At 45.2% G+C, this 23,402-nt stretch overlaps 1 protein-coding gene across 1 annotated transcript in view; it reads right to left on the bottom strand.

Moving 5' to 3' along the window:
• Window positions 1-23,402, bottom strand: part of GRIK4 (glutamate ionotropic receptor kainate type subunit 4) — a 449,450-nt gene that overhangs the window by 269,747 nt on the left and 156,301 nt on the right. The window contains exon 2 of the mRNA XM_035139827.3: window positions 13,538-13,669. Coding sequence (XP_034995718.1) covers window positions 13,538-13,619 — 82 coding nt within the window. The 5' untranslated portion in view covers window positions 13,620-13,669. The remainder of the gene's footprint in view (window positions 1-13,537; window positions 13,670-23,402) is intronic.

The raw sequence follows: 23,402 nt of genomic DNA, 5'->3' as shown, positions 1-23,402 counted from the left end.
ATGGCTGCCTTTCAATGTTTTAATTATTGTAGTATTATTGATAGGTCATTTCTTTTTTCTTTCTTTTTTTAAAAAAGAATACATTATTTTAAGGCATTTGGGGCTGTATCCAGCATTCCTTGTTCACTAGTGCAAAGGCTCTTGCACTAGCAGATGGATGAGTTTTCATGTTGTGCAACAGAGGAATCTAATGCAACAGCAGCAACTCATTTTGCAACAGATGCCTCAATCTCTCGTGCAGCCCTTTTAGCAGCAACCTGCTTGTGCATTTTCTTGTGCGACAACAGGCTACTGGTACAAAACATGCCACCGTTTTTGAGCAAATGCAAGACAACTCTACAGTTCACAAAGAGCACGACTCACTTTCTTCCCTCAGCCCCAGCTGTGTGGCCCCCAGACTCATGCCAGCACCTGCCATCCTACCAGAGGTACAACCCTGATTTTTCCTAGATTTCAACTTTTTAATACTTTAATACCATGCCATATGCTGCTGTTCAGTTTGGCCAGTGAGGAAAGACTCATCCACCACCACCAAGGACCTGATTTCCATAAATTATTCTGATCGTGTGCAAATGAATTATGCGAATTAATCCTGCCCCTCTGACTCCCAAAGCATGCTGGCCTTGGAGAGGCAGGAGAGCCTCCTCGCTGTAGCATTATGGGATGGCTAGTAATTGGTCTATGCACTTGCAAAAACACATCCAGACCATTTCCTGCTGCTGATGCCAGGCTGCCCAGGAAGAGGCAGACTCTTTCCTCCAGGAATGCTTGCAGCAGATTAAGCCTCAAGTTTATTAAATAAAGCAGTGCTCTAACAAGGGTAATCCACAGATAATTTCACTCATTTAAACCCTATTTCATCTTCACCAAGTAGACTTTCTTTCCATTTAACTGTCTTAATTCTTTTAGCACTTTCTGCTTCCCAAATTGGCTTCGATAAAGGAATTGACATTCAGCCATCATTTCCAGATAAAGTTTCATTTAGCCTTTTGAAACACCCACAGATTCAGGAGCGGGGGGGGGGAGCACACTCAGAATTCATTAGCAGTGTCCTTGGGATCCCTGCAGCCAAAAACTCACAGTCAGTCCCTCTGGCTGGAGTGAGGCTGAGCATCAACTGGCCCACAGGTAGCCTAAATTCACCCTCAAGCTGATCTTGCATGTAGATACCAACACAAACCCCAATCGGGAATTCCACAAGCCTCCTGCTCGAAGCTGGCAGTTGAATGGCATCCTGACATCACAGCAGAGGCAACAGATTACTAGATTTCTGTGGGGGTGTGTGACACAGATTTCACCTGCAAGTTACAGAGCTAGTGCACCTTAGGGGTGGGGTGACAATTTGGGGCAGAGATGATCAAGGCGGGGATGCTCAAATGTGCAAATATTACAGGGATCCCAAGTTTAGGCAGGCATTTGCTCCTATCCTTCTGCTGAGCACTTCAATGGGATGGGATGGGTTGCAATTAGCTACATCTAGGTGAGAACGAACCAAAAGGGCAATGAGGTGGGATGAGCTAGGGCAGGCATCTCCAAATTTCGGCCCTCCACATGTTTTGGACTACAATTCCCATCTTCCCTGACCACTGGTCCTGCTAGCTAGGGATCATGGGAGTTGTAGGCCAAAACATCTGGAGGGCCACAGTTTGGGGATGCCTGAGCTAGGGGGTTGCTTTGGCAGTCCAGGAACAACAGCTGAAGTATCCCTGAAATGCCTTGCTCTGTTCTGGATGCAAAGCTGTGACTAATGGAGATACAAGAACTTTTGGGGTGTCCATGCTGCGAGCCCCTCCACCCTATGCTCAGGTTGCATAGATGTGTAAATAAAACCATTTATCCTAAATACACCTTGTTCTCTGATGACCTTCCTTTCAACAAAACCAAAACCAGGTTAGTGCCAAACTTCAACCAAAATTCTGCCAGTCCAGCATCCCAGCCCTTGAGCCTCTCATCACTTGGAGATTGGGAGGGGAGGGGACATGACCTAGTATGTTTCTGGGCCTTTGGGCAAGGGCAGTAAAGTGGCCTCTATAATCCAGGTGAGCCCACATTTGCCTTGCTCAAAGCTGGCTGTGAGCAGGTCTGGTCTTATGTCAGCTCTGTTCAGCAGCATTTGAGCAAGAGCGCTCAGTCTTGCAAATGTTCCTCCTCTCAAATGCACGTGACACATTTAACCCAAATTCGATTTGGGGATGGTGGTGGTGCCTGTACATTTGTGATGAGCACACATATGTATCCAGGAGGATATTCATGGGTTGCTGTTTTTTTAAGGAGAATTAGCTTATGGTTTTATTATTTCCCTCCCCAATACAGCGGCAGCTCTAACTGGAAATGAAAAAAGAGGCAGCAAAGAAAAATGAATGATCTGACATATTTCAAGGTGGGGTCTGCATGGAATGCCAACACCTTTACCCAGCAAGAGAAAACAACTGCCAGAGGAAGAAGTTAATTAAAAGAGTGTCTTATAATGTAAAGAAAGTGCTTGGCCAAATAGTTCTTAGGCACTGCTGGCAGCATTGCCTAAAGCTCCAACGCTGCTGCAAAGCTCTCTTTGCCCCGACACATTAGTTGCCTCTGCATTATTTAAAGATACTGTTGGGCTGGGAAGCATCAGTGAATCCTTTGGGAGAGGAGATGCGACATGAAAATAAAAAGCTGACTTCTCTGTTCTCCTCTTGCCATTGGATTTGGTGGAGGGACCTGGCTGTAGGGCTTCAAGATACATCGAAAGAAATCATTTCAGCATGAGGAGTGCTTTGGGGATTGGAAAAAGTCCCAGGAGGATTTTGTGGTCGTGTAGAACTGGCTAAGCGAACGTAAGAGCTGCACTGGATGAGAGCCAAGGCCCTGTAGCCTAGTATCCTGTTCCAGACAGTGGACAGCCAGGTGTCTACAGAAAGGTGACAAGCAGGGCATGGAAACCACAACTTCACTGCTTGTCCCCAAAATCTGATAACTGGAGATATATTGCAGCTGGTTGTGGTGTTGCTATTTCTCCCCGAGGCAAGTTCATCTCTTTATGCTCATTAACTGGATCTGCAGTTGCTTTTGGCAGTTCTCATAGCAAATGATCATTGATCGAAAACTATCTAACTATTTTTAAAGAGTCCCAGCTGGAATTTAGAACAATAGAATTTTAGAACTGGAAGGTGCCTTTGAGGACATTTAGTCCAACCCCTGGCTCAACTACAGCATCCTTGACCATCCGTATACCACCATTCTGTTCAACTGTCATGGTTTCCCCAACATGAGTGTTGAAGGACATATACTGACGGAGACCATGGGTCAATCTAGTGCAGCACTGTCTACACTGACTGGTAGTGGCTCTCCAAGGTTTCAGGAAGGAAGTCTTTCCCAGTCCTACCTTGAGATGCCATTGGGTATTAAATCTGGGGCCTTCTGCATGCAGAGCAGGTCCTCTATGACTGTGATGCAACTTTCCCCCAAAATTTTCTCACTGATGGAACAGGAAATGCTCTGTACCAGTATAGAGTAGCCTTGCAGTCTTGCTAAAGCAGCATTTTCAGAAGAGTTCCTGCTGCAAATCCCTCTGCCAGTCCACCTTACCTTCCAGCCTGTCTAGGAGGTGTCACGACACAGAGTTTCTGCAGGAGGTGAAGCCGTCGCCCATTTGTGGGTGGCTGCACTCCGCTTCCATTGCAGCAGGCAATTTCTTAAACCTCCACAAAAGACAGGATTATCCCTATCGCCGCCTGCATGATTACAATAGTTATTAACCATTGTAAAAATTATCCCAACACCTTTTAGAAAATCCGGTTTCATCAACTGAATCAATGACCTTTCGGGGCAGCAAATCTCACAGCGTGACAATAGGAAAAGAGACAGTGTCGCTGTAATGAAAGCCAAACACAGAGGCAAAAGGCTTAATGGAGAAATCTGCCTTTCTGAAGGCCCATAGTCAACAGACAATTGGCACAGCAGCTCTGTGCTGACAGAACTTAGCGTTGAGTCAGACAGTCATCCAGTTAAAAAGTTGATCAAATTAGTTTTAAATCAATCCATCACTTACATTGGCATATTAATACATTGAAGAAAGGAATGTGCTTGCAGCTCTCTCATTGCATGAAGATTAGGGAGGGTTTGGATTGTGAAAGGTGAATCAGTGGGAAGGTGGTGCCTCTCAGGATCCTGGTGACTTGCTCTTGAAACACATCCTTAAAAAGAGCAGGTACATAGCTTGGGGGACTTCTGTATCCATCACTGTCACTTGAGGCTCAGATGGCCTCTGTGGCGAGAAGTACTTTCCATCCGCTTTGGCAAGTGGCCTATCTGGACAGGGACTGCCTAACACCTGCTATCTATGCTTTGGCAACCTCTAGGTAGCTCATACATGGGGCTGCCTTTGAAAGTGATTGAGAAACTGCAGTTGGTGCAGAATTCAGCAGCCAGGTTGCTCACCCCAGCAAAACGGTCTGAGCATGTAACACCAATAGTGACCCAACTACACTGACTACCAATTAGTTTCTGGGCCCAAGTCAAAGGGCTGGTTTTGACCTAGAAAACCTTATGCAGCTCAAGACCCCAGGACATCAAGGACCGCCTCTCCCCATATGAACCGACCCAGACCTTGTGATCTTCTGTGGCCTCTGCATGCCCCCTCCTTGGGAGGTCCAGAGGGTGGCAACATGAGAACGGGCCTTTGCATTGGTGTCTCCCCACTTGTCGAATGCTCTCCCTAGGGAAGCTCATTGGGCACCATTATTACAGGGCATTAGGCACCAGGCAAGAAACCTTTCATTTTGTTCAGGCTCTTGATTATCTGTGGCCTCTTTGCATGGGTGGGATTTTTTAATTGTCCCTTTTAAAAATAGGGTTGTCTTTTAGATTGTTTTGTTTTTTTGAAATGCTGGTTTCAGAGTATGTGTTTGCTTGCTTATATATTGCAAATCACTTTAAGTTACTTTGGTTAAAAAAAAGGCAACAATAAATTTAAGACATGATGATGGTGATGATGCAGGGGGCTGGACACAGAACAAGGCAAATGCACTGCACCTGGTCAGACACTCTGCCCACCTAGACCAACAATGTCTACCCTGACTGGTAGCTGATCTCCAGGGACTCAGGCAGAGAGAAAGCCCATCAATTACTACTTAAATCTTTTAAATGTATAATTGGTTAAAAGAAGCTGGGACCTTTGGGTTGCAAAGCCTGTGCCTCATCACTGAGCTACAGTCCCACTCCCTCCTTTAACAATCCCATAATTCCACAAATGATTGATATACTTGGGTGCCCTTTGAACAGGACCAGAATCAGCGCCTCTACTTCTCATCTCAGATAGTTGCTCACTGGTATACAAAGCAACTTTGAGGATTGATCTGGTATACAGATCAAGATGAGGAAAAGTAGCAAGAGGGCATTTCGGGATGATGGGAAGCTTGAAGAAGGTCTGGCATATATTTGTGGGTGCTGGTGCCGGGTTTATTCATGTGTCACATAGAACATAAAATAAAAGATCACTCCCTTGGGCATTGCCTCAAAAGAAAGTTAAGAGGGGCAAAGAGCTTACAAATGAATGTCACGTTTGTGCCTCACACCTTCCTTTCACACTCCGGTAACATAAATAAAAACAATGAATTTATTCCAGCATGATGGGTTTGACTTGGGTTTGTACGGGGGGAAATGGAAACATTTATAATGTCACAACCGGGCAAATTTGCCAAGACATGCATCAGCGAGGATTTTTATTTACATGAGGAATTGCCTCCCCTCAGCTGTCTCTTCTCATCCATTTGCTCCTTTCAGAATTCAAGCTGACTGCAGTAATATACTGAGGCTGGAGGAGAGCAGTAGCGCAAGTGAAGGCTGGTGTTGTGCAGGGATGGGAGCTGAGAGATCAGTTCAGGTGTTTAGGGAAGCTAGAGAGCAGAGATGGGAAGCAGATGCTGTCAGACTCCAACTCCCATCAGCCCCTGCCAGCACGGACAACGGTCATCAATGATGGGAATTGAAGTCCAGCATCTGGACAGTAGCAGCCAGCCTTCTTCTCAATGGTGTGCATTATTCCTGGTCATCAGGAAGGGAAGAGACTAGTTTAGTGGCAAATTCAGCCACAGGAGAGTTCTTGTTGCACTCAGGACCTGCTTGTGGGTTTCCCACAGTCATCTGCTTGGCCACTGTGAGAACAGGGTGCTGGACTAGGCAGGGCAGGGTTGGTCCAGTAGGTTCTTCTTATGTTCTTATAGTGTGATATGAACAGCCCCTTAAAACCACAACACTGTCCTTGTGTATCCTTTTCTTCCTCAGCATGTTGCCTGTGGGGAGGGGGGAAAGCCACGGATGGGTGTTCACAGTTGTAAATATCGAGAGTTTTGCAGACTTCTTTTTCCCTTTGTCAACACCCCCCACAACTTCCGCTCATTATATGCTAGGCTTCCTGAGAAAGAGACTGCCCTTTGCAAAGCATGTGTGGGTGACTTCTCCAAAGCAATTAAGCAATTTATGAACACAAAATCCCACAGAGTTTCAAGGGGACGCTGCGTCGCATAAATGATTGCCTAAGAATAGTTTATGTGCTGGCAAGAATTAAGCCTGTCTCCATAGTTTTGCTAACTGACAGGTAGAGCAGGCGCCAGGCTGGGTGGGTGGGGGGAGGGAGGGAGGGAGACACAGGCCACATTCGCACCATACATTTAGAGCACTATGGTGCCACTTTAAACAGGTCATGGCTTCCCCCAAAGAATGATGTGAGCTGCAGATTGTTAAGGCTGCTGACAGTTATTAGGACACCCCTATTTTCCTCCCAGAGCTACAGTCCTCAGAGTTCCCTACAGAGGACGGTGAATTGTTAAACCACACTATGCCCGTCCCAAAGTCAGAGCCCTCCTGAGGGCCTTCATCATGACCTCGCAGCCCACTGGGCTCCTTCCCAGATTCAAAGTCCTCCAGCTTCCTGAGCTCCCACACTCCTCCTTCTCCTCCCCATTCAACCAATCCTGCCAATACATCTCCATGGGGCTCAAGACACCAGGGTTTCAGGCAGAATTAGGTCTTTCCCATCACCTGCAACTTGAGATGTCAGTGAGTGTTTGAAGCTGGGACCTTCTCTACACAAAGCATCCACTCAGAAGGTGTCGGAGGCAGCAATGCTTCTGAATACCAATTGTCGTAAACCAGAGTGGAAAAGAATGCTCTTCTGCTCAGGCTCTGCTTGCAGACTCCCAAGGGCATCTGGTTGGCCACTGTGAGAACAGGATGCTGGACTAGATGGGCCATTGGCCTCATCCAGCAGGCTCTCCTTATTTGCTCTATCATATTCCTCAGGGCTGTAAGCCAACTAAGTTCTAAGTTCTAGAGTAGACCCAGTGAAATTAATGAACCTAAGGGAGTCATGTGTATTAACTTCAGTGGGCCTACTTTGAGTAGAACTAGTATTCTCTGCAAGGGACGCGGGTGGCGCTGTGGTCTAAACCACAGAGCCTAGGGCTTGCCAATCAGAAGGTCGGCGGTTTGAATCCCTGCGACGGCGTGAGCTCTTGTTGCTCGGTCCCTGCTCCTACCCACCTAGCAGTTCGAAAGCACGTCAAAGTGCAAGTAGATAAATAGGTACTGCTCCAGCGGGAAGGTAAACTGTGTTTCCGTGCGCTGCTCTGGTTCACCAGAAGCGGCTTAGTCATGCTGGCCACATGGCCCGGAAGTTGTCTGCGGACAAACACTGGCTCCCTCGGCCTATAGAGTGAGATGAGTGCCGCAACCCCAGAGTTGTCTGTGACTGGACCTAACGGTCAGGGGTACCTTTACCTTAGTATTCTCTGCAAAGCATGTTCTTCTGCAGATCCACACTTCTCAGGCCTGCATGCTACATCCTAGCATTTTCAAACTCAGATATAGGAATGCTACAAAGAGCAGTGGCTTTCTGCTCCCAAAGTTGGCAACTGTGATAAGAATGTTCCCACGAGATTAGCAGTGGGAAAAGCAGCAACCTATCTATACAGGGCAGACAAATTATTAAGCTGCTGAATACTTCTGCATGGGGGACATGTGCCACTTAGCCAACTTGCCCATGTAACAATAACTATTCAGTAATTCACAGAATCATAGAATGGTAGAGTTGGAAGGGATCCCAGGGGTCATCTAGTCCAACCCTCTGCAATACAGGAATCTTTTGTTCAGTGTGAGGCTCAAACCCATGACCCTGAGATCTCCTGTTCTACCGATTCAATTCTAAACAGGGAATCCAATTGCAAAGGGAACAATGCTTAGTTGAGCCTATTCCACCTGTGATTTGTAACGCCGATCCAGAAATTGCAAAAAAAAAAGTTGGGGGGGGGGGACGGACCACACACACACTTTTGCTTTTTGTATGTGAAGAGGAAGTATCCTGCATATGAGGCGGAAATATTCAGGATGGCAGAAATATCCACAGAAATAAACAAAATCGTGTTGCACATCATTAAAGTAGATGGTTTGCTCACTTGCCATAAATTCCACAAGAACATTTATCCACAGGTGGTGGCTGGATCTGGTAGAGGAATGAGGACATGGGAGATGGGAGAGGCCTTGAGGTGGACCAACAAGGAGAGCAATAGCTGGCCTTGCTGTCTGAGTAGCATTTCTAAGACACAGAGGTAGTTCCCAGAGGGGTGTTCCATTTTGACGCACAAATATCCACAAAGGCATGAAATTGGGCCACAGCAGGGGCTCACAGCCTTGAAAGTCTCTGCTCACCTTTCTATCATCTGCAGGGACCATTTTTGACCATTTTTGAGCCTTTAACCATTCCTAGAGAGCTCTGCAGCCTTCTCTGTACAGTCAGCTAATCACACCCTAATGTGTCTTATTGACCTACTTCTCCCTCAGTTCGCCTGTTCGCCACTCTTCTCCATTTCCCCCTCCGGCTAGGAGTAATTAGCTCTCCCCGCTCTCGAGTAAGCAGACCCTTGATCCTGCCATGCCCAAAATAGGTAAGATCAGTAGCCAAGAGGTGCTCTAATTACTGCTAGCCAGAGGAGGAGAGCTTGTCTGCATGGCCTCCAGGGAAGATTGTTTTCCTAAATGACAGTCATGTTTCTAAACGGAAAGGTTTAAGGGAAGGGGAGGAGGAGAGAGTCAGTCTCATTTTCGTGCCAGAGACACACCCACACACCCAAAAAAACCACGGCCTCAGCATTCTCTAAAGACAAAATAGGTTTTAGTATTAAAACAGCCCAAAGTCCAATGTATAAGAATCTCTAAGCAGAAGTAAAAGGCTGTTATGTAAGGACACAGGAAATGAACTGGGAAAACACAAGGTGTGGAGTTAAACTAAAGCAATGTTATTAAATACAACCTGCAAACATGTGGTCTGCATAGGAGGAAGTCTACACTACAAGCCTAAAGCACCACAACAGTGGTTTATTTGTCTTTTTTTTATAATATTTATTAGTTTTCTGTTTCAACACAAAAACAGCAGCATATTCTTATCATTACATATATTCTGACTCTTTCGACTACTTCCCCCCTTCCCCCTAGTTAGCTTTCAAATTTCCTTACCTATCTTCTTAGCATTTCCACTTCCTCTTATTTACCTTATTTTAATTAATTCAAAATACTATATAATTGTAAACAAGTAGCTATTTCTATTTGCAAAGAACTTTAGGTCAGTCCTGTTAGAGTTATCAAATTTTTACCATGTTCTTTCAAATCTATCTATATATAAATGTTCCCACTGCGTATGCGGAGGTCATAGCCTTGCTCCGTAACCGCTGAACCAAATTGCATCAAATTAGGACAAAGCGTACCTTGCCCATCAGGGAGGGATCTGGCATAATTTTTTTTCAAAAAACCACACCTTTCACACCTAAAATAATGATTAAACACAAAAAAGTGGTGCTCAAATTAGACATCACCAGCAGAAGGTCTGAAGACTCCAGCAGCATCCAATAGAAAGACAGATAACACACCACCAGATGACATCACAAAATTCCACAGCAACCAACTGAAAACAGGCCTTTTGCAGCAACAAGGCCCAACATTGCCCAGCAGACTGAATAGGCCGCAGCAGACTAGGCCGCTTTCCAGACTAGGCCATGTGGAGGTAGGGGGCCTGCCAGGGTGGGGGATGGGGGGCCCGAATAGGTCGTAGGTTGGGACAGGGTGGGCCCAATCACAGGGATGAACCAGGGGATGGGGGGAGGAGGGGCAGAACAGGGTGGGGGGGAGACACAGGGGTGCACCTATGCAGGGGCGGAGCAAGTGGGGGTGGGGCGGTCCGCCCCGAGCAATGCCCTGGGGGGTGACAGATACTCAACCTCCCTAGCCTGCCCCTTGCCTCCGCTCGCAAATGCAGAGTCCTATTGGGGTGCTGATGGCATGCGGCGGCTCCACGGTGTTCCGTGTGTGCTCGCCGGCACCCCTTAATGGGTCGTCGTGTGCGAGTGGCGCTCCATGGAGCTGCCGCAGGCCAGCGGCACCCCAATCTGACTGTGCAAGCGCCAAATCCAGCGCGTGCGCAGTCAGCACGGGTTACCGTGCCCCCCATGCATGGCAATTTTTCTCCCCGGGTGTCGCGGCATCTCCCTATGCCCCTGCTCCTATGTAAACACAACACACGAAAAACAGGGGGACTCTGAAGGTGAGGGGAGTCTGAAGTGGGACTCTGAGGCTCCATTTAACAAACTGAGCCACTGCAATGCGTGTCAGGGCCAACTAGAATGATATAAATTTATTCCAGTCTCTTTCGAACAGTTGGTCTCGCTGGTTTCGGATCTTCCCGGACAGTCTTGCCAGTTCTGCATATTCCATCATCTTGGTATTTCATTCTCCTAGTGTTGGTATTTCTAGTTGTTTCCATTTCTACCACAAAAGTGGTTTATTTGTCAATACATTTTGTGTGAATGTTAAGAATCCCTTTATACACCCCCAGATTTTTCACAATCAAGCTACAGTTCTCAGGTTTTATCTTAGTTTTTTTGTCTGGGAAACATGGTAATTCCACTGGTTTGAAACTGGTTTATAGTAGTGCATTTTCACATGAAACACGTTTCAATTGCCAAAAAAGATGGACTCTGACTGACTAATGCAAATGAGGCCACTTTTGAAACAGAACACAAGGACTGCAGGTGTGACAGCTCAGAGGGGTGGCAGAAAGAGGCAAGCCTCAAAGTGCTACTGGAAAATACTGGAACTTTAATAAAATAGTAAACTTCCCAACACATTCCAGCAGAAGCTTAAGAACCTTCCTTGGGCTAATTCAACAAATACAATTCTTATGTCCCTGAAGAAATTCTCCAGCAAAATGGTCAAGACTATTTATTAAAGTTCTCTACGTTTTCCAGTTCCATTTTGAGGCTTGCCTCTTCCTCCTTTTGTATTGGTGTTGCCTTTTCTTCTTCTTCCATGAAAACGTAAGACATCTCATTGGATTTGATCTTGCAGTGGGTTGAGAATTCTTCCACTCCTTATTAAAAGGTGCTATAAAAAATAGGTGTTGCCTGCCTACATCAGGAGAGGGAAGATTAGGTGAGGTGTCAATGCAATGAAAGAGAGCTGCTGTCCTTCTTTTCTAATCCACCCAAGCAGTGAATAAATGCCATAAAAGTGGGCAGTCCCCTTCCCCTGACCTCTCTGAATAAAAAGCACAAGTCTGCATCCCCTCCTACACAAAGTACCAAGACATCATTAGCAGTTTGGTGGCACCACCAACCAGCATCAAAGGCAATTTTAAAGAACAGAGAAGAAATATGCATACATTTTTACCTGCAACACTAAGAATGAAGCACGCCACCTCAAAGTTACCAGAACTAACTGTGCCTTTCCTCAGTGCTGAACCCAAATGACTTCGACTGCAAATTTAGATACAAAAGACTCCCTATAAGATGGTATCATCGTGATGGGAACCAAGTCATGATGCCCTCTTGCTTTTGATTTAGGAGACAAGAAGTTCCTGCAGCAAGCAAGGGAACCTTACAGCTTCTCTACATAGGAAGTCAAGAGTGCATTTCACTAGAAACTTACATTGGTTGCAAGCTGGCATAGCTTGCGCATAAGGAATCTTCAAAACGGCAATTTGTTGAGGTCATTGAAAATTCTGCTAACAGATCCTTAGAACCTTGCAGAGCAAAAAAGCTAGTCCGTTGCGCTTCGATGCTACAGAGACCTGATAAAGGGTTCTCTGGTGAGAAGGGGTGGGATCAGTCCAAGCCATTCATGGTCAGAAAGGAAGCATACTGTATATCACAGGCATCCCCAAACTGCGGCCCTCCAGATGTTTTGGCCTACAACTCCCATGATCCCTAGCTAACAGGACAAGTGGTCAGGGATGATGGGAATTGTAGTCCAAAACATCTGGAGGGCCGAAGTTTGGGGATGCCTGGTATATCAGTATTGGGTCTGCAGCAGAAGCCAAGGACAGAGCAGTGGTAGAGAGGCAGAAAGAAGGGAGGCATCATCTTTATGTGTCCCCTAATCCTCATTTCCCTGATGCTTCTGCTCGAATCTCAACTTCCCTTATCCCATCCTTAGTGCTTATTATACAATCAAAAGTCTATGGGAATCAAAAGTCATTTTCATTGTTACATATTGCATTCATTTAATTTAGATATTATTGGCATTGCATTAACTCATTAGTTCATTCATCGTCCCACTGACTTCAATAGAAGCCCCAACTAGTCTTCCACTGCCTGTAACTTCTGTGTTTTTGATCCAAGTGGCAAGAAATTTGTAGACATTCTACACCCTTCCCCCTTACCCTGGGAAATGATCTGCCATAGATATGACAAAGGGTCCATATCTATACATAACTGAAAGGGCATTCAGCCATCCTCTGTCATCTAAAGTAAACACAGTTTTCCGCTCTTATCAATTCCACTGCTCTATTTCTCTGCTCTGTTTCTCTTCCTCTCTCTCTTTCCACATATCTTGTAAACCGTAATGTACACCATGTCCTAGCTTGTTTCTTCAGTGCTAAACAATTCCTCCAATGCAAAACAGTTAGAAACAAATGAACATATGAGCAAATAAATGCATCTTCATTCTTTCCTTGACATTCATTCACATTCACATTTGCTGATTCTGCCAGCAAGGAACAAATGAATGGGCTCATTCATTCATTTTCTAGATTAATTTCTAAAATAAGTGCACACTAAGTCAAACTGATTTCTCCTTACACCAGACTTACGCCTCATTTATTCCATCTAGATTATATAAGCCTTCCAGAGGAGGCTGTGCATCCTTCGGGGGCCTTCGATTACTGATGCAGTGGTCCAGGGAGGAAAAAAAAACATGTTTCATCCTCCTAAACCAAAACCCTCTCTTATGATAAAGCTGGCAGTCCAGGATCTGCACTGGTGAAGGACTCTGCCATAGCTGGGACCTTGCATATGAATCCCCAATGACAATGGTAACACTGTAGTGTGGATTCTTTCAAATTTAGAGGGGTATCCAGGGGAGAGATAATACCGGGGTTGGATCTAGTTTTGCAGGTCACCCATTGGCCTTTCCTGTTATTCTGAAGCAGGTCCTTGGTTTCCCCAGGGAATGGAGTGCAATAGCCAGGGTGTGTGGTTAAATCCATGGTAGCTGCTTAATTTCCTTTACTCACCAATCCTCAGAGAGTGGGGACTGGCAGCAATCTCCATTAGCCACACCAAAAGGAGCACCAGAGGCGCCAAGATCCCGGGCATCTTCTATAAATCCTCATGGAGCCCTGCGGTGGTCTGGGCATGACATAACTCTGTGAAAGAGAGAGAAAGAGAAAAATGTTGCTATGAAAACTCCTCCTGTCAATCACGAGAATGCCCTCTAGGCTTGCAGTTCTACGCTAACATTGCCATATGTCTGGAATTTCCCAGACATAGTCTGTATTCAGCCCATGCAAACCTCTAGGTGAAAATCATATGGCAGCCCATGTTGGTAGTGTAGATTTTGGCTGGAAAACTCCCCAAAAAGCATAAGAACTTTTGTGTCCCGATTTTCACTTTTTGAAATATGACAACCCTATTCTACCCTGAATGCAGCTGATCCCACAGGCCAATAGGGGCACATGAAGCCTTAGAAAACCCTCAAATCCAAGGCAATACCTCAGTCTGAGCAATTTATATCTCACTGAGAAGCCATGCAGGCTGCCTTGTCTCCAATGGAAATGGATCCCCAGCATGCCTTTGACTATATCAACCACCTATGGACCTGTGGATTGTTCCTTGCTTGTCACAATCCCCTCTCAAACAAATATACGCACAGACACAAACTGCTAGCCATAAAGTGTAGCCAAAGCCTGACACAAATTTAGAAATGAGGCATACTCTCATGATTTGCTAAAATGATTTTTTTCCCACCCAAGTATTTTCAGAGTAGTGATGTTCTGGCTAGTGCAAAGGTATGGGATTCGGTTTTGTGCCATTTTTACATTGTTCTATTATGTACTGCATGCTTTTTATTCTTTTGTACAGCGCTCTGTGATTTTCATATATCCTAGACATATGAAGTCTCCTGCCAACCTAGCAGTTCGAAAGCACGTCAAAATGCAAGTAGATAAATAGGAACCGCTACAGCGGGAAGGTAAACGGCGTTTCCATGTGCTGCTCTGGTTTGCCAGAAGTGGCTTTGTCATGCTGGCCACATGACCTGGAAGCTATACGCCGGCTCCATCGGCCAATAATGCGAGATGAGCGCGCAACCCCAGAGTCAGTCACAACTGGACCTAATGGTCAGGGGTCCCTTTACCTTTTAGATATATGAAGTATCCTAGAGTGACCTTGTAAAGTAAGGGATGGAGGTCCTCATGGACATCCAGATGTTGTTGGGCGCCAACTCCCAACATCCCTCTGGGAGGGGCAACATTTGGAGGGTCACAGGCTTTCCAACCTCTGCTTTAAACCTTCCTATCTCTCCACTCGGGGATGCGGGTGGCGCTGTGGGTTAAACCACAGAGCCTAGGGCTTGCTGATCAGAAGGTCGGTGGTTCGAATCCCCACGACGGGGTGAGCTCCCATTGCTCGGTCCCAGCTCCTGCCAACCTAGCAGTTCGAAAGCACGTCAAAATGCAAGTAGATAAATAGGTACCACTCCAAGCAGGAAGGTAAATGGCATTTCCGTGTGCTGCTCTGCTTCGCCAGAAGCGGCTTTGTCATGCTGGCCACATGACCCGGAAGCTGTACGCCGGCTCCCTCGGCCAATAACGCAAGATGAGGTCCAGAGTCACGACTGGACCTAATGGTCAGGGGTCCCTTTACCTTTACCCTTTATATCTCCAATCACCCTCAAATCTGAAATGGCGCCCTTGAATTCAAGCCATTGGTCAAGCTACCGGAATTTGCAAGAGATTGTAAACTGCCTTGTGATCTTCGGATGAGGTGTGGCATAAAAATTTAATAAATAATATTCATCAGATATTAAGCCAGCACCACAGGAGACATCTTTTGACCAAAGCATAGGCCACTCCAGCCCAAGATTGATGGGCAGGTGGAGGGAGGTGCTAATTATATCTCACATTGTGCTGGCAATTGTTGGGCTGGGCTGGAGCACAGGGTGGCACTTGTGTAATTATTAAGATCTATTTTCTTCCATTTCAGAGATGCAGCTGCAAAACTGAATAAAAGATCACAGAAAGAACTGGGGGAGGGAGAATTTGAAGAAGGGTGGTTCAGAGGAAGAGCCATGAAAAATAAAAATTGTCATATCCAGCAAATGGCAGCACAGCGAGGATGAATTATTTTCCCCATATTGGCCCCTTGGGGCATCGTATAGAATTTATCGGTCCTTCTCCCCTCTTTTAAGTCATATAAACAAATTAAGAGTAATTCACACATTCTGCATATGTAAGAGTGTGGCAAAACAAAACAGACATCAAGCTCATGTTATTTTATTTGCATTTCTATCGCCTGGGTTTCTTTTTTTAGAAAAAAAATAGGGGAGGAGTGGAGATCGCTGTATCTTTTGAGTTTTTAAAAGCTCTAAGTTACTAGGTCTGTACAAGGTCTAGGTCTATTTTTAAAGGGTTTTATTCTTGCAAAATATACTGGCTTCTTTTGAGATCCTGCTGATGTTTTGACTGAATGACACATCTACAAATTCATCACAAAATCCAATTAAGGCTAGGAGGTACCCAACCCCCCTCTACCCAAGATCTTTTAAGGTTGCGGTGCTTAAATTGTTATCCAAAACACAACTACACCTCCAAATTCACTCTTCTCTGAATTTTGCAATGTAGTTCTCCAACTGAAAAATATGTACCAAAAAAAATCACATATTGGGGGGAAACATGCACAGAAATGCTTATATGCATGAAAATAATGTACAGCGTGTGTTCTGTTGTGGGAGAATGCTTGCAGAAATGTGTATACGAGGCAAAACTGCTTACAGACCTGTGTATATTAGATGTAGGAACGGCGAGAACTGAACTGAATGTTGGAAAAATGAGAATGGACAGAAACCATAATGGACAGATCTGTCCTTTAGTGTGATGCTGAACTGGCAAACACTTAGAAATATGGTTACAGGTAGGTAGCCGTGTTGGTCTGGATCGAAGTAAAATAAAAAAATTCCTTCAGTAGCACCTTAAAGACCAACTAAGTTTTTATCTTGGTATGAGCTTTCGTGTCTGTATCTGAAGAAGTGTGCATGCACACGAAAGCTCATACCAAAATAAAAACTTAGTTGGTCTTTAAGGTGCTACTGAAGGAATTTTTTTATTTTACTTAGAAATATGGGAGTGGGAATGAGCATAGTAGACTGAGTTCAGAGGGAAAAGAAATTCAAAAGGAACAGACAGTGGCAATTACCTGAAAAGAAAATAGTTATAGTGGCCAATTTACAGGGCAGCATTAGTGAGACCATGTTGCTGTAGTAATATAACCAATCATAAAATCAGAACCTTGCCGGGGATTTAGCTTTAATAAGGTAAGTATGGAGACATGCTGCAAGTTCTGCCAGAAGACATGGTAGGCAAGTTCTGTTCTATCATTAGTTGCTAGAAGATGGGATCTTTGACAATGTTGACTCTTCTCACCCTTACAATCCTGTGGAAAAGGAGGGTTCCAAATGCAGCAAATTAGGGTGCTGCTTGCCACACATTCTGACTGTCCAGGGTGAAAGTATCAACAATAGAATGCTGACACACAACACAGCTTTTGTGAGGGAAGAGAAAGGTCCACGCGGCTGGGGTAAACATCACAGGAATGCAAGGAATAAAAGTGGTTGTGGGGTGGTAGTAGTCTCAAGAAGTAAAGAAACAGGGAGAAAGAGGCCAGGAGTGAACTGTGAGGTGGGCAGTACAGGGCTGCATAGCTTCAGGGAAGGGAAGTAAGGAGGAGAAGTAAGAATTGAGGGGAAAGTATAAGTGGGAGGTGTTGGGACAGCTCTCAGAGAAGTCCTAGGGCAGGCACCCCCAAACTGCAGCCCTCTAGATGTTTTGGCCCACAACTCCCATGATCCCTAGCTAAGAGGACCAGTGGTCAGGGATGATGGGAATTGTAGTCCAAAACATCTGGAGGGCCAAAGTTTGGGGATGCCTGGCCTAGGATACTGTGTGCCTTTAGCCATGAGGCTAAAGAGTGCTGTCATGCTGGAGTTGGAGCTTGAATTTCATATAATGATTTGCACTAACAAAACGACTGTTTGATCGCAGGCCTCCAGCGACAGAGATCCCATAAATAAATACACCCTTTGGGCACGTTTCACAATGAGCTTTATAAATGGGAGGAGAAGTGCATGCTGGACAGAAAATCGGGAGCAGGAGACTGAATTAAGGATGTAAAGGTACCAAATGGATGGTTTGGAAGAGGCGGACAGAAGAGAGTCTGTGCGAGCAGGCACCAGGAGTTGCCTGACAGCCAGAAAAACCCCTCAGATGCCGACTTTAGCTGCGAGAGCCCGAGAACAGCTGTGCTATCCTGGGGCAGCAGTGATGATAAATAAGGCAGAAGGAGGAGAGAGAAATCCAAGAGGACCCTGGAAGGTGTCGGTAATTGCAGCTGAGCAGCCAGCCTGTGTACAGCCGAGGAAATGCAGAAGAAGGAAAGATCTCCAATTCAGCAGTTGATTAGTGTCTTACCTACTCAGGGCTGAACCTGTACCTGCCAAATCACCTTTGGCTTAATGGCAGTCATTCAGCTCCACCAGCCAAAATAGAAATACTGTATATGCAAAAGCTTAATTTTTTTAAAGTGTGTGCACCTTACACATGCACGGAAGTTGTGTTCTCAAACCCTTACCTTCCAAGTCCCGGACTGCAGAATCCGGGACCGGCAGCCGTGTGACACCGAAAGTTGCGTCAACGTAATTTCCGTTGTCGCTATGCCCTTCTATGGGCACCAAAAATGGCCGCCGCCGGCTTCAAAAGTAGCTTCTACGCATGACCGGAAGTGCATCAGCGCAACTTCCGGTGTCGCCCCGCCCATCTATGGGCATCAAAAATGACTTCCGGTCATGCGTAGATGCGACTTTTGAAGCCGGCGGCGGCCATTTTTTGTGCCCATAGAAGGGCAAATCAGGAAAAAAATGGCCGCCAGCAGGAGAAAATAACGGAGAAAAATGGGAGACGAAGTGATACGGGGGACCACCAGGAAAAGGTAAGTAAAAATGGGGGGTTTCCCAGGGAAAACGGGGTACTTGGCAGCTATGTTCAAACCACAAAGTCATTTTCTCAGATCCAGGAAGTCTGATTTATCATTACCATTGCCCAATCTTCTCTCTCACACACACAAACACACACACACATGCAGTCTCTCACACTCAAAACATCAAACACTACTGAAGCCCACCATTGCAGACTTAATAGCCAAGAGGGTGTTTGTTCTTTGCCTGAGAATACAAATGAAAAACATAATAGCCCTACAATAAGCCCAACGGTTCAAAACATATCAGAGTATCTGCAGCCTGAGAAATATCAGGGTGTGCACTGCACGAGGCCTTAGTGTTTATGCATAACCTTGTGAAGTAGGTTAGTCGCAGAAAGAATGACTTGTTTCAGATATCTAGAGGAATAAGATGGGATTAGACACTCTAGCCACTACTACCCAGGTTCAAATAGAGATTTGGAAGGAACATTCATGCCTCTTAGCTGCCCAGTTAGTGAAAGTGATTGTTTGATGGTCACTCAACAATTCAATTATCCTTCCTGCTCTTCCAAGGCAAGATGTGCACTGCCTTTCAGTACACAAGGGACTGTACGGCTGCATTGTGCTCCAGCAGCAACTAAGTCCATATATGAACCACTGTAACAATGCATCTGATTCCCTAGATGAGAATCATGCAGACACATCCACCCCAAGAGAGTCATGAAATACTCTCTCTTATCGGAGTTGTGAGCTGTTCTGAAGCTCTGCATTTTTTCCTTTCTTTCTTTTTTTTACCAAATCTTGTGAGATTTCTTTGGCAGACATGAAATCAAAGCATAAGAATCTATTCTCACTTTCCTGCTTTAAACATCCAGACCTGGGGATTTATTGCAAAGTTGTAAAGCTCCTTACAGGAGTTGGTTCAATAAAAGAGACACAATTTCATCTGTTCGATGCGGCCAATCCCCAATGTTAGCTGAATTTCCTCTCCCACCCCCATGCCCCAGCATTACAGTGTAATTAAGGGGTGGGTAAATTGTTAAGCACAGAGAGTGAAATGTGTGTTGGGAGGGGCTATTCTGCTAATTTGCATGTTTTAATTACATGTAATTAACTTAATATGCATATAATTTTCAGGACTGTGGTGGGTGCCAAGCCACAGCTGGTTATCGCTTTATGCTTACTCTTAAACTGTGAAACCCAGTAATGAAAAACCCCTTTTTATTCTTTGTAGAGGAAAGCAAGGCTTTCAAAAATAATGAGCCTTCAAAAATGTAATCGATGTGGATTTTGACTTATCTCTTCCAAATTGTTGCTTCATCATCTAAGTTGGATGGTGCCTGGGAAGAGGGCTTTCTTGGTTCAGGGTGCTACCGTACTTGTGGAATTCACTCTTTAGTGAGGCTTCCTAAATTGTTATGTGTGTTTTTTCCAGGCAAAGACTGTCTTTCTTTTTTATTCTGCCAGGTTTTTTAAAGATTAAAACTGTTTTAATTCCTCAGAACTTCAGGGAGAGACAGTGCCTGTTTGGAAAACCGATACCTTTCACCCCAAGCAACACAAGGAAGCCTCTGAAGCAGCCTATTCCATTTGCATTTTTGCAGGTGGAAGATTCTGAGATCTGTGAGGAGGAACCCAAAGTTCAGCCTGAAATACCATTTGGACTACAGACTTTTATTGGTCTCTTACACAGCTGCAGAAAAAGTTCTTGGTGAGGAAGTGGGGGAGCTGACACTCTAGGGCAGAGATTTTCAACCTTTTTGAGTCCACGGCTCCCTTAACCAACTACATTATTTCTGTGGCAGCCCTGTGGGGCTCAGGAGCCCAGTTGTGTCACCCCTTGCCTGCAGAGCTGGCAGCCTCTCACCCTTTTTCAAACACCCTCCCTTGGGGAGGGCTCCTCTCCTCACCCCTCTCCTTGGGAGTCCCTGGTCTCTGAGCTGCCCCCACCCCACCCCAAAGAGAGGTGCCTCCCAGAGGCAGCATTCACCGGCGGAGCTTATAGCCAGGGCTGCTACAATAAACAGCTGCACAAGTCTTTGGGAGGCAGAGATGCAAGATAGCATCAGAGGAGGGAGGGAAGGAAAGAGGGACAGGGGGCAGGGTTGCCTGTGACATCCCTGACCATCTTTCAAGGCACCCCAGGGTGCCACGGCCCACTGGTTGAAAACTACTGCCCTAGGGAGTTGGTGGAGCAGCAGGGGCTGTCACAAAGTGGCTCAGCTGGGCCTTCCAATTGCTTGTGCAACATCTCATCCAGCCCTGTTCTCAGCAGATTCTTAGCTGGACAGCTCCTCTGTTGCCTGAACCACCTTAGTCCCTGACCTACTGAGCAGCTCCTTGGCCTTGCTGGTAAAAGGTGCAACGGAACCACTTGGCAAAAGTGATAGAAACAGAACGCTTGTCTTACGTTGTGTATGCGCTATACCTTTAAAGGACATTTGAAGCACATTTGTTCCCTCAAATAATTCTTTAACGTGCTTTAAAGGTGCAGTGCATACACAGCCTTAGATTCTCTCATATGGCCTCTATATCCTCACCTTCTGCTTCTGTGCATCTTCTGCTGTGATGCCTCTTCCCTATGCTTAAAAAAATAAATAAAACCTCTGAAATTCTCCAGAGAGTCTTGTTGTTTTTTAAAGGAACACAGTCAAGAAAACTACCGCTTTTTGATCAACCTGGCATAGTTTTATGACATAAGCAACATTAATAGAACATGGTTATAGGCCTCCGGGGACACATGGCAACTTGTGGAGAGATACCTTTGTTTAAAGCTGAAATGATTTAAAAGTTAAATGTAATTAAATAGGCATTTTGTGCTGCTGCTGGGTGTGGGTGGGATTTCTGAATGTTGATTGTTGCTCCTTGTATAAATAAGTGAAAGCAATGAAATATTTGGGGTGGGGGAGTACCGATGAAGCCACAAAAAATGGAAGTGGCGTTGAGAATTACTTAGTTAATTGCATTCATATCCTGCCTTTTCTTCAGGGAGGTAAAGGTGGTAGGTGAGGTTCTCCCCCCCCCAAAAAAAAATCATTTAGTTGAATAATTAGGTGGTTCTAATTGCAAAACATTGGATTCTTAGGTTACTGGATCTAGATTACAGGAGTGTGAGCATGCAGGCTCCTATGAAAGGGCACGGTGGGCTCAGAAATTTCAAGTTCACAGAAAGTTGGTTACTGCCAAGTGCTTGCAAAGCTGAATCAAGCTGAATCATATCATTTGACGGCTTTGAGCAGTTATTTCAGAACTTTCCGCATTATTGACAAAACAGCAGGATCGAGTCAGAATTTACTGGCGCTGGCATGATGGCAAGAGACACACAGAGCTAGCTATCACAGTGCATGCACACACATACACACAAAATCGAATTCTAACACCCTCTCAGGAGAGCAATTTTACAATCCCTGATACCCACTGACAGTCATGCATTAACTCTCTCTAATGTCCTTAGGGGCCTCTGTGCACCTTCTCAGAGACATCTAGCCACTGAGTTGTATCCAATGCTCATCCTCCTCGGAGCAGACCTATTGACATTAATAGACAGGGCTAACTTAGGTCTATTAATTTCAATAGGGACCACTCTAAATGATTTGGAGGTAATCCACTGAAAACAGAGGCAAAGCTCCACTCTTCATGGATTTGCTGGTTGCATGAAATACCTGGGGGTGGTGATGTGGTTCCTGTAGCTTCTATTTAAAAATCAGGCTACAGGGAAGATCACAATTTGGCTAAAATGAGATTAAGTCACCAATCAGGGTGTGTGCATTTAATTACACATTAAACGGATGTTACATCCTGCCTTTCCTAAACAAAAAAACAAAAAAACAAAGACAATGAAATTCTGTTTAACACCGTGTGGAAGCTGAGACAAAACCCCATTCAAATAAAAGCGTTTTCACAAAACAGTAGAAGGAAAAGCACTTTAGCCAATTGAAAATCAGGTGGGGGAATAGGGGCTCCCCTACCTCTTTCCCCCATAACTCAGACATTGATCTGCTGTTCTGTGGTTTCCACTGTTGCACATTTTAAGTGGGCAAGCTGCTCTCCTGTCCTTATTTATCCTACATCTCTATGACGGACAAGCAGAATATAAAATCAATTTTTATCTGCATGTAAAAATCTCTTCCATACTTCACTTTGAATATTATTGTCATTATTAATCACATGTATTGCAGCTTTAAGGCACTATTTATTTATATATAAAGCTTCTTCTTAAGTTCTGTGTACAATATCCGAAGTGGCGTACCATAAAACCAAGAATTAAAATGACTTAGGGCAGCATTCAGGCGGCAGCAGCAGCACTAAAACTCCCATTTAAAATCTTGCATGACTCACTCATGAAGATGTACTATCTTAAAAGCCTACTTCAGCTAGTTCAGTGTTGTCTACAGTGACTGGCAGTGGCTCTCCAGGGTTTCAAATTGGTGGGGAGGTGTCTCTCCTAGCCCTACCATGAGATGCCCAGGAATTGAATCTGGGACCTTCTGCTTGTAAGACAAATGCTCTACCACTGAGCGAACAGCCCTTTCTCCTTGGAGCAGTGGGCATTTTTTAATTGCCTGGATTCCAACTCCACCCAGTCTCCTCTTCTAAAATCCTTTCTTCACCTCCCGTCTGATTCTCGTCACCCGTCTGTGACACCTTTTGAGTAATGCCAGCAGCTCCTTGTAGCAGGACCAAGTCACCCAGAAAAGATGTCACGATTGCCACCATGTGCCAAATGTTTTTGGGGGGTGGGATGGAATCAAAAGTGCTGATTGTTGTAAGAACAGTCCTGCCAAAGGAAGATAATGAAATGCAGAGAGACAAGTGCCTCTATCCCCAGCATATCCAACCGAAGGAACTGGGAAAGAGGAATCCAATCCCATTGCGTTGTCAGGACTCGCCAGTGTCCACCTCTTTAAAATC

Source organism: Zootoca vivipara, chromosome 14 (assembly GCF_965207765.1).
Source record: "Zootoca vivipara chromosome 14, rZooViv2.hap1.1, whole genome shotgun sequence".
NCBI classification, from domain to species: Eukaryota; Metazoa; Chordata; class Lepidosauria; order Squamata; family Lacertidae; genus Zootoca; species Zootoca vivipara.
Note: the sequence above shows the minus strand (reverse complement) of the source record. Positions and strands in the feature narration are given on the sequence as shown.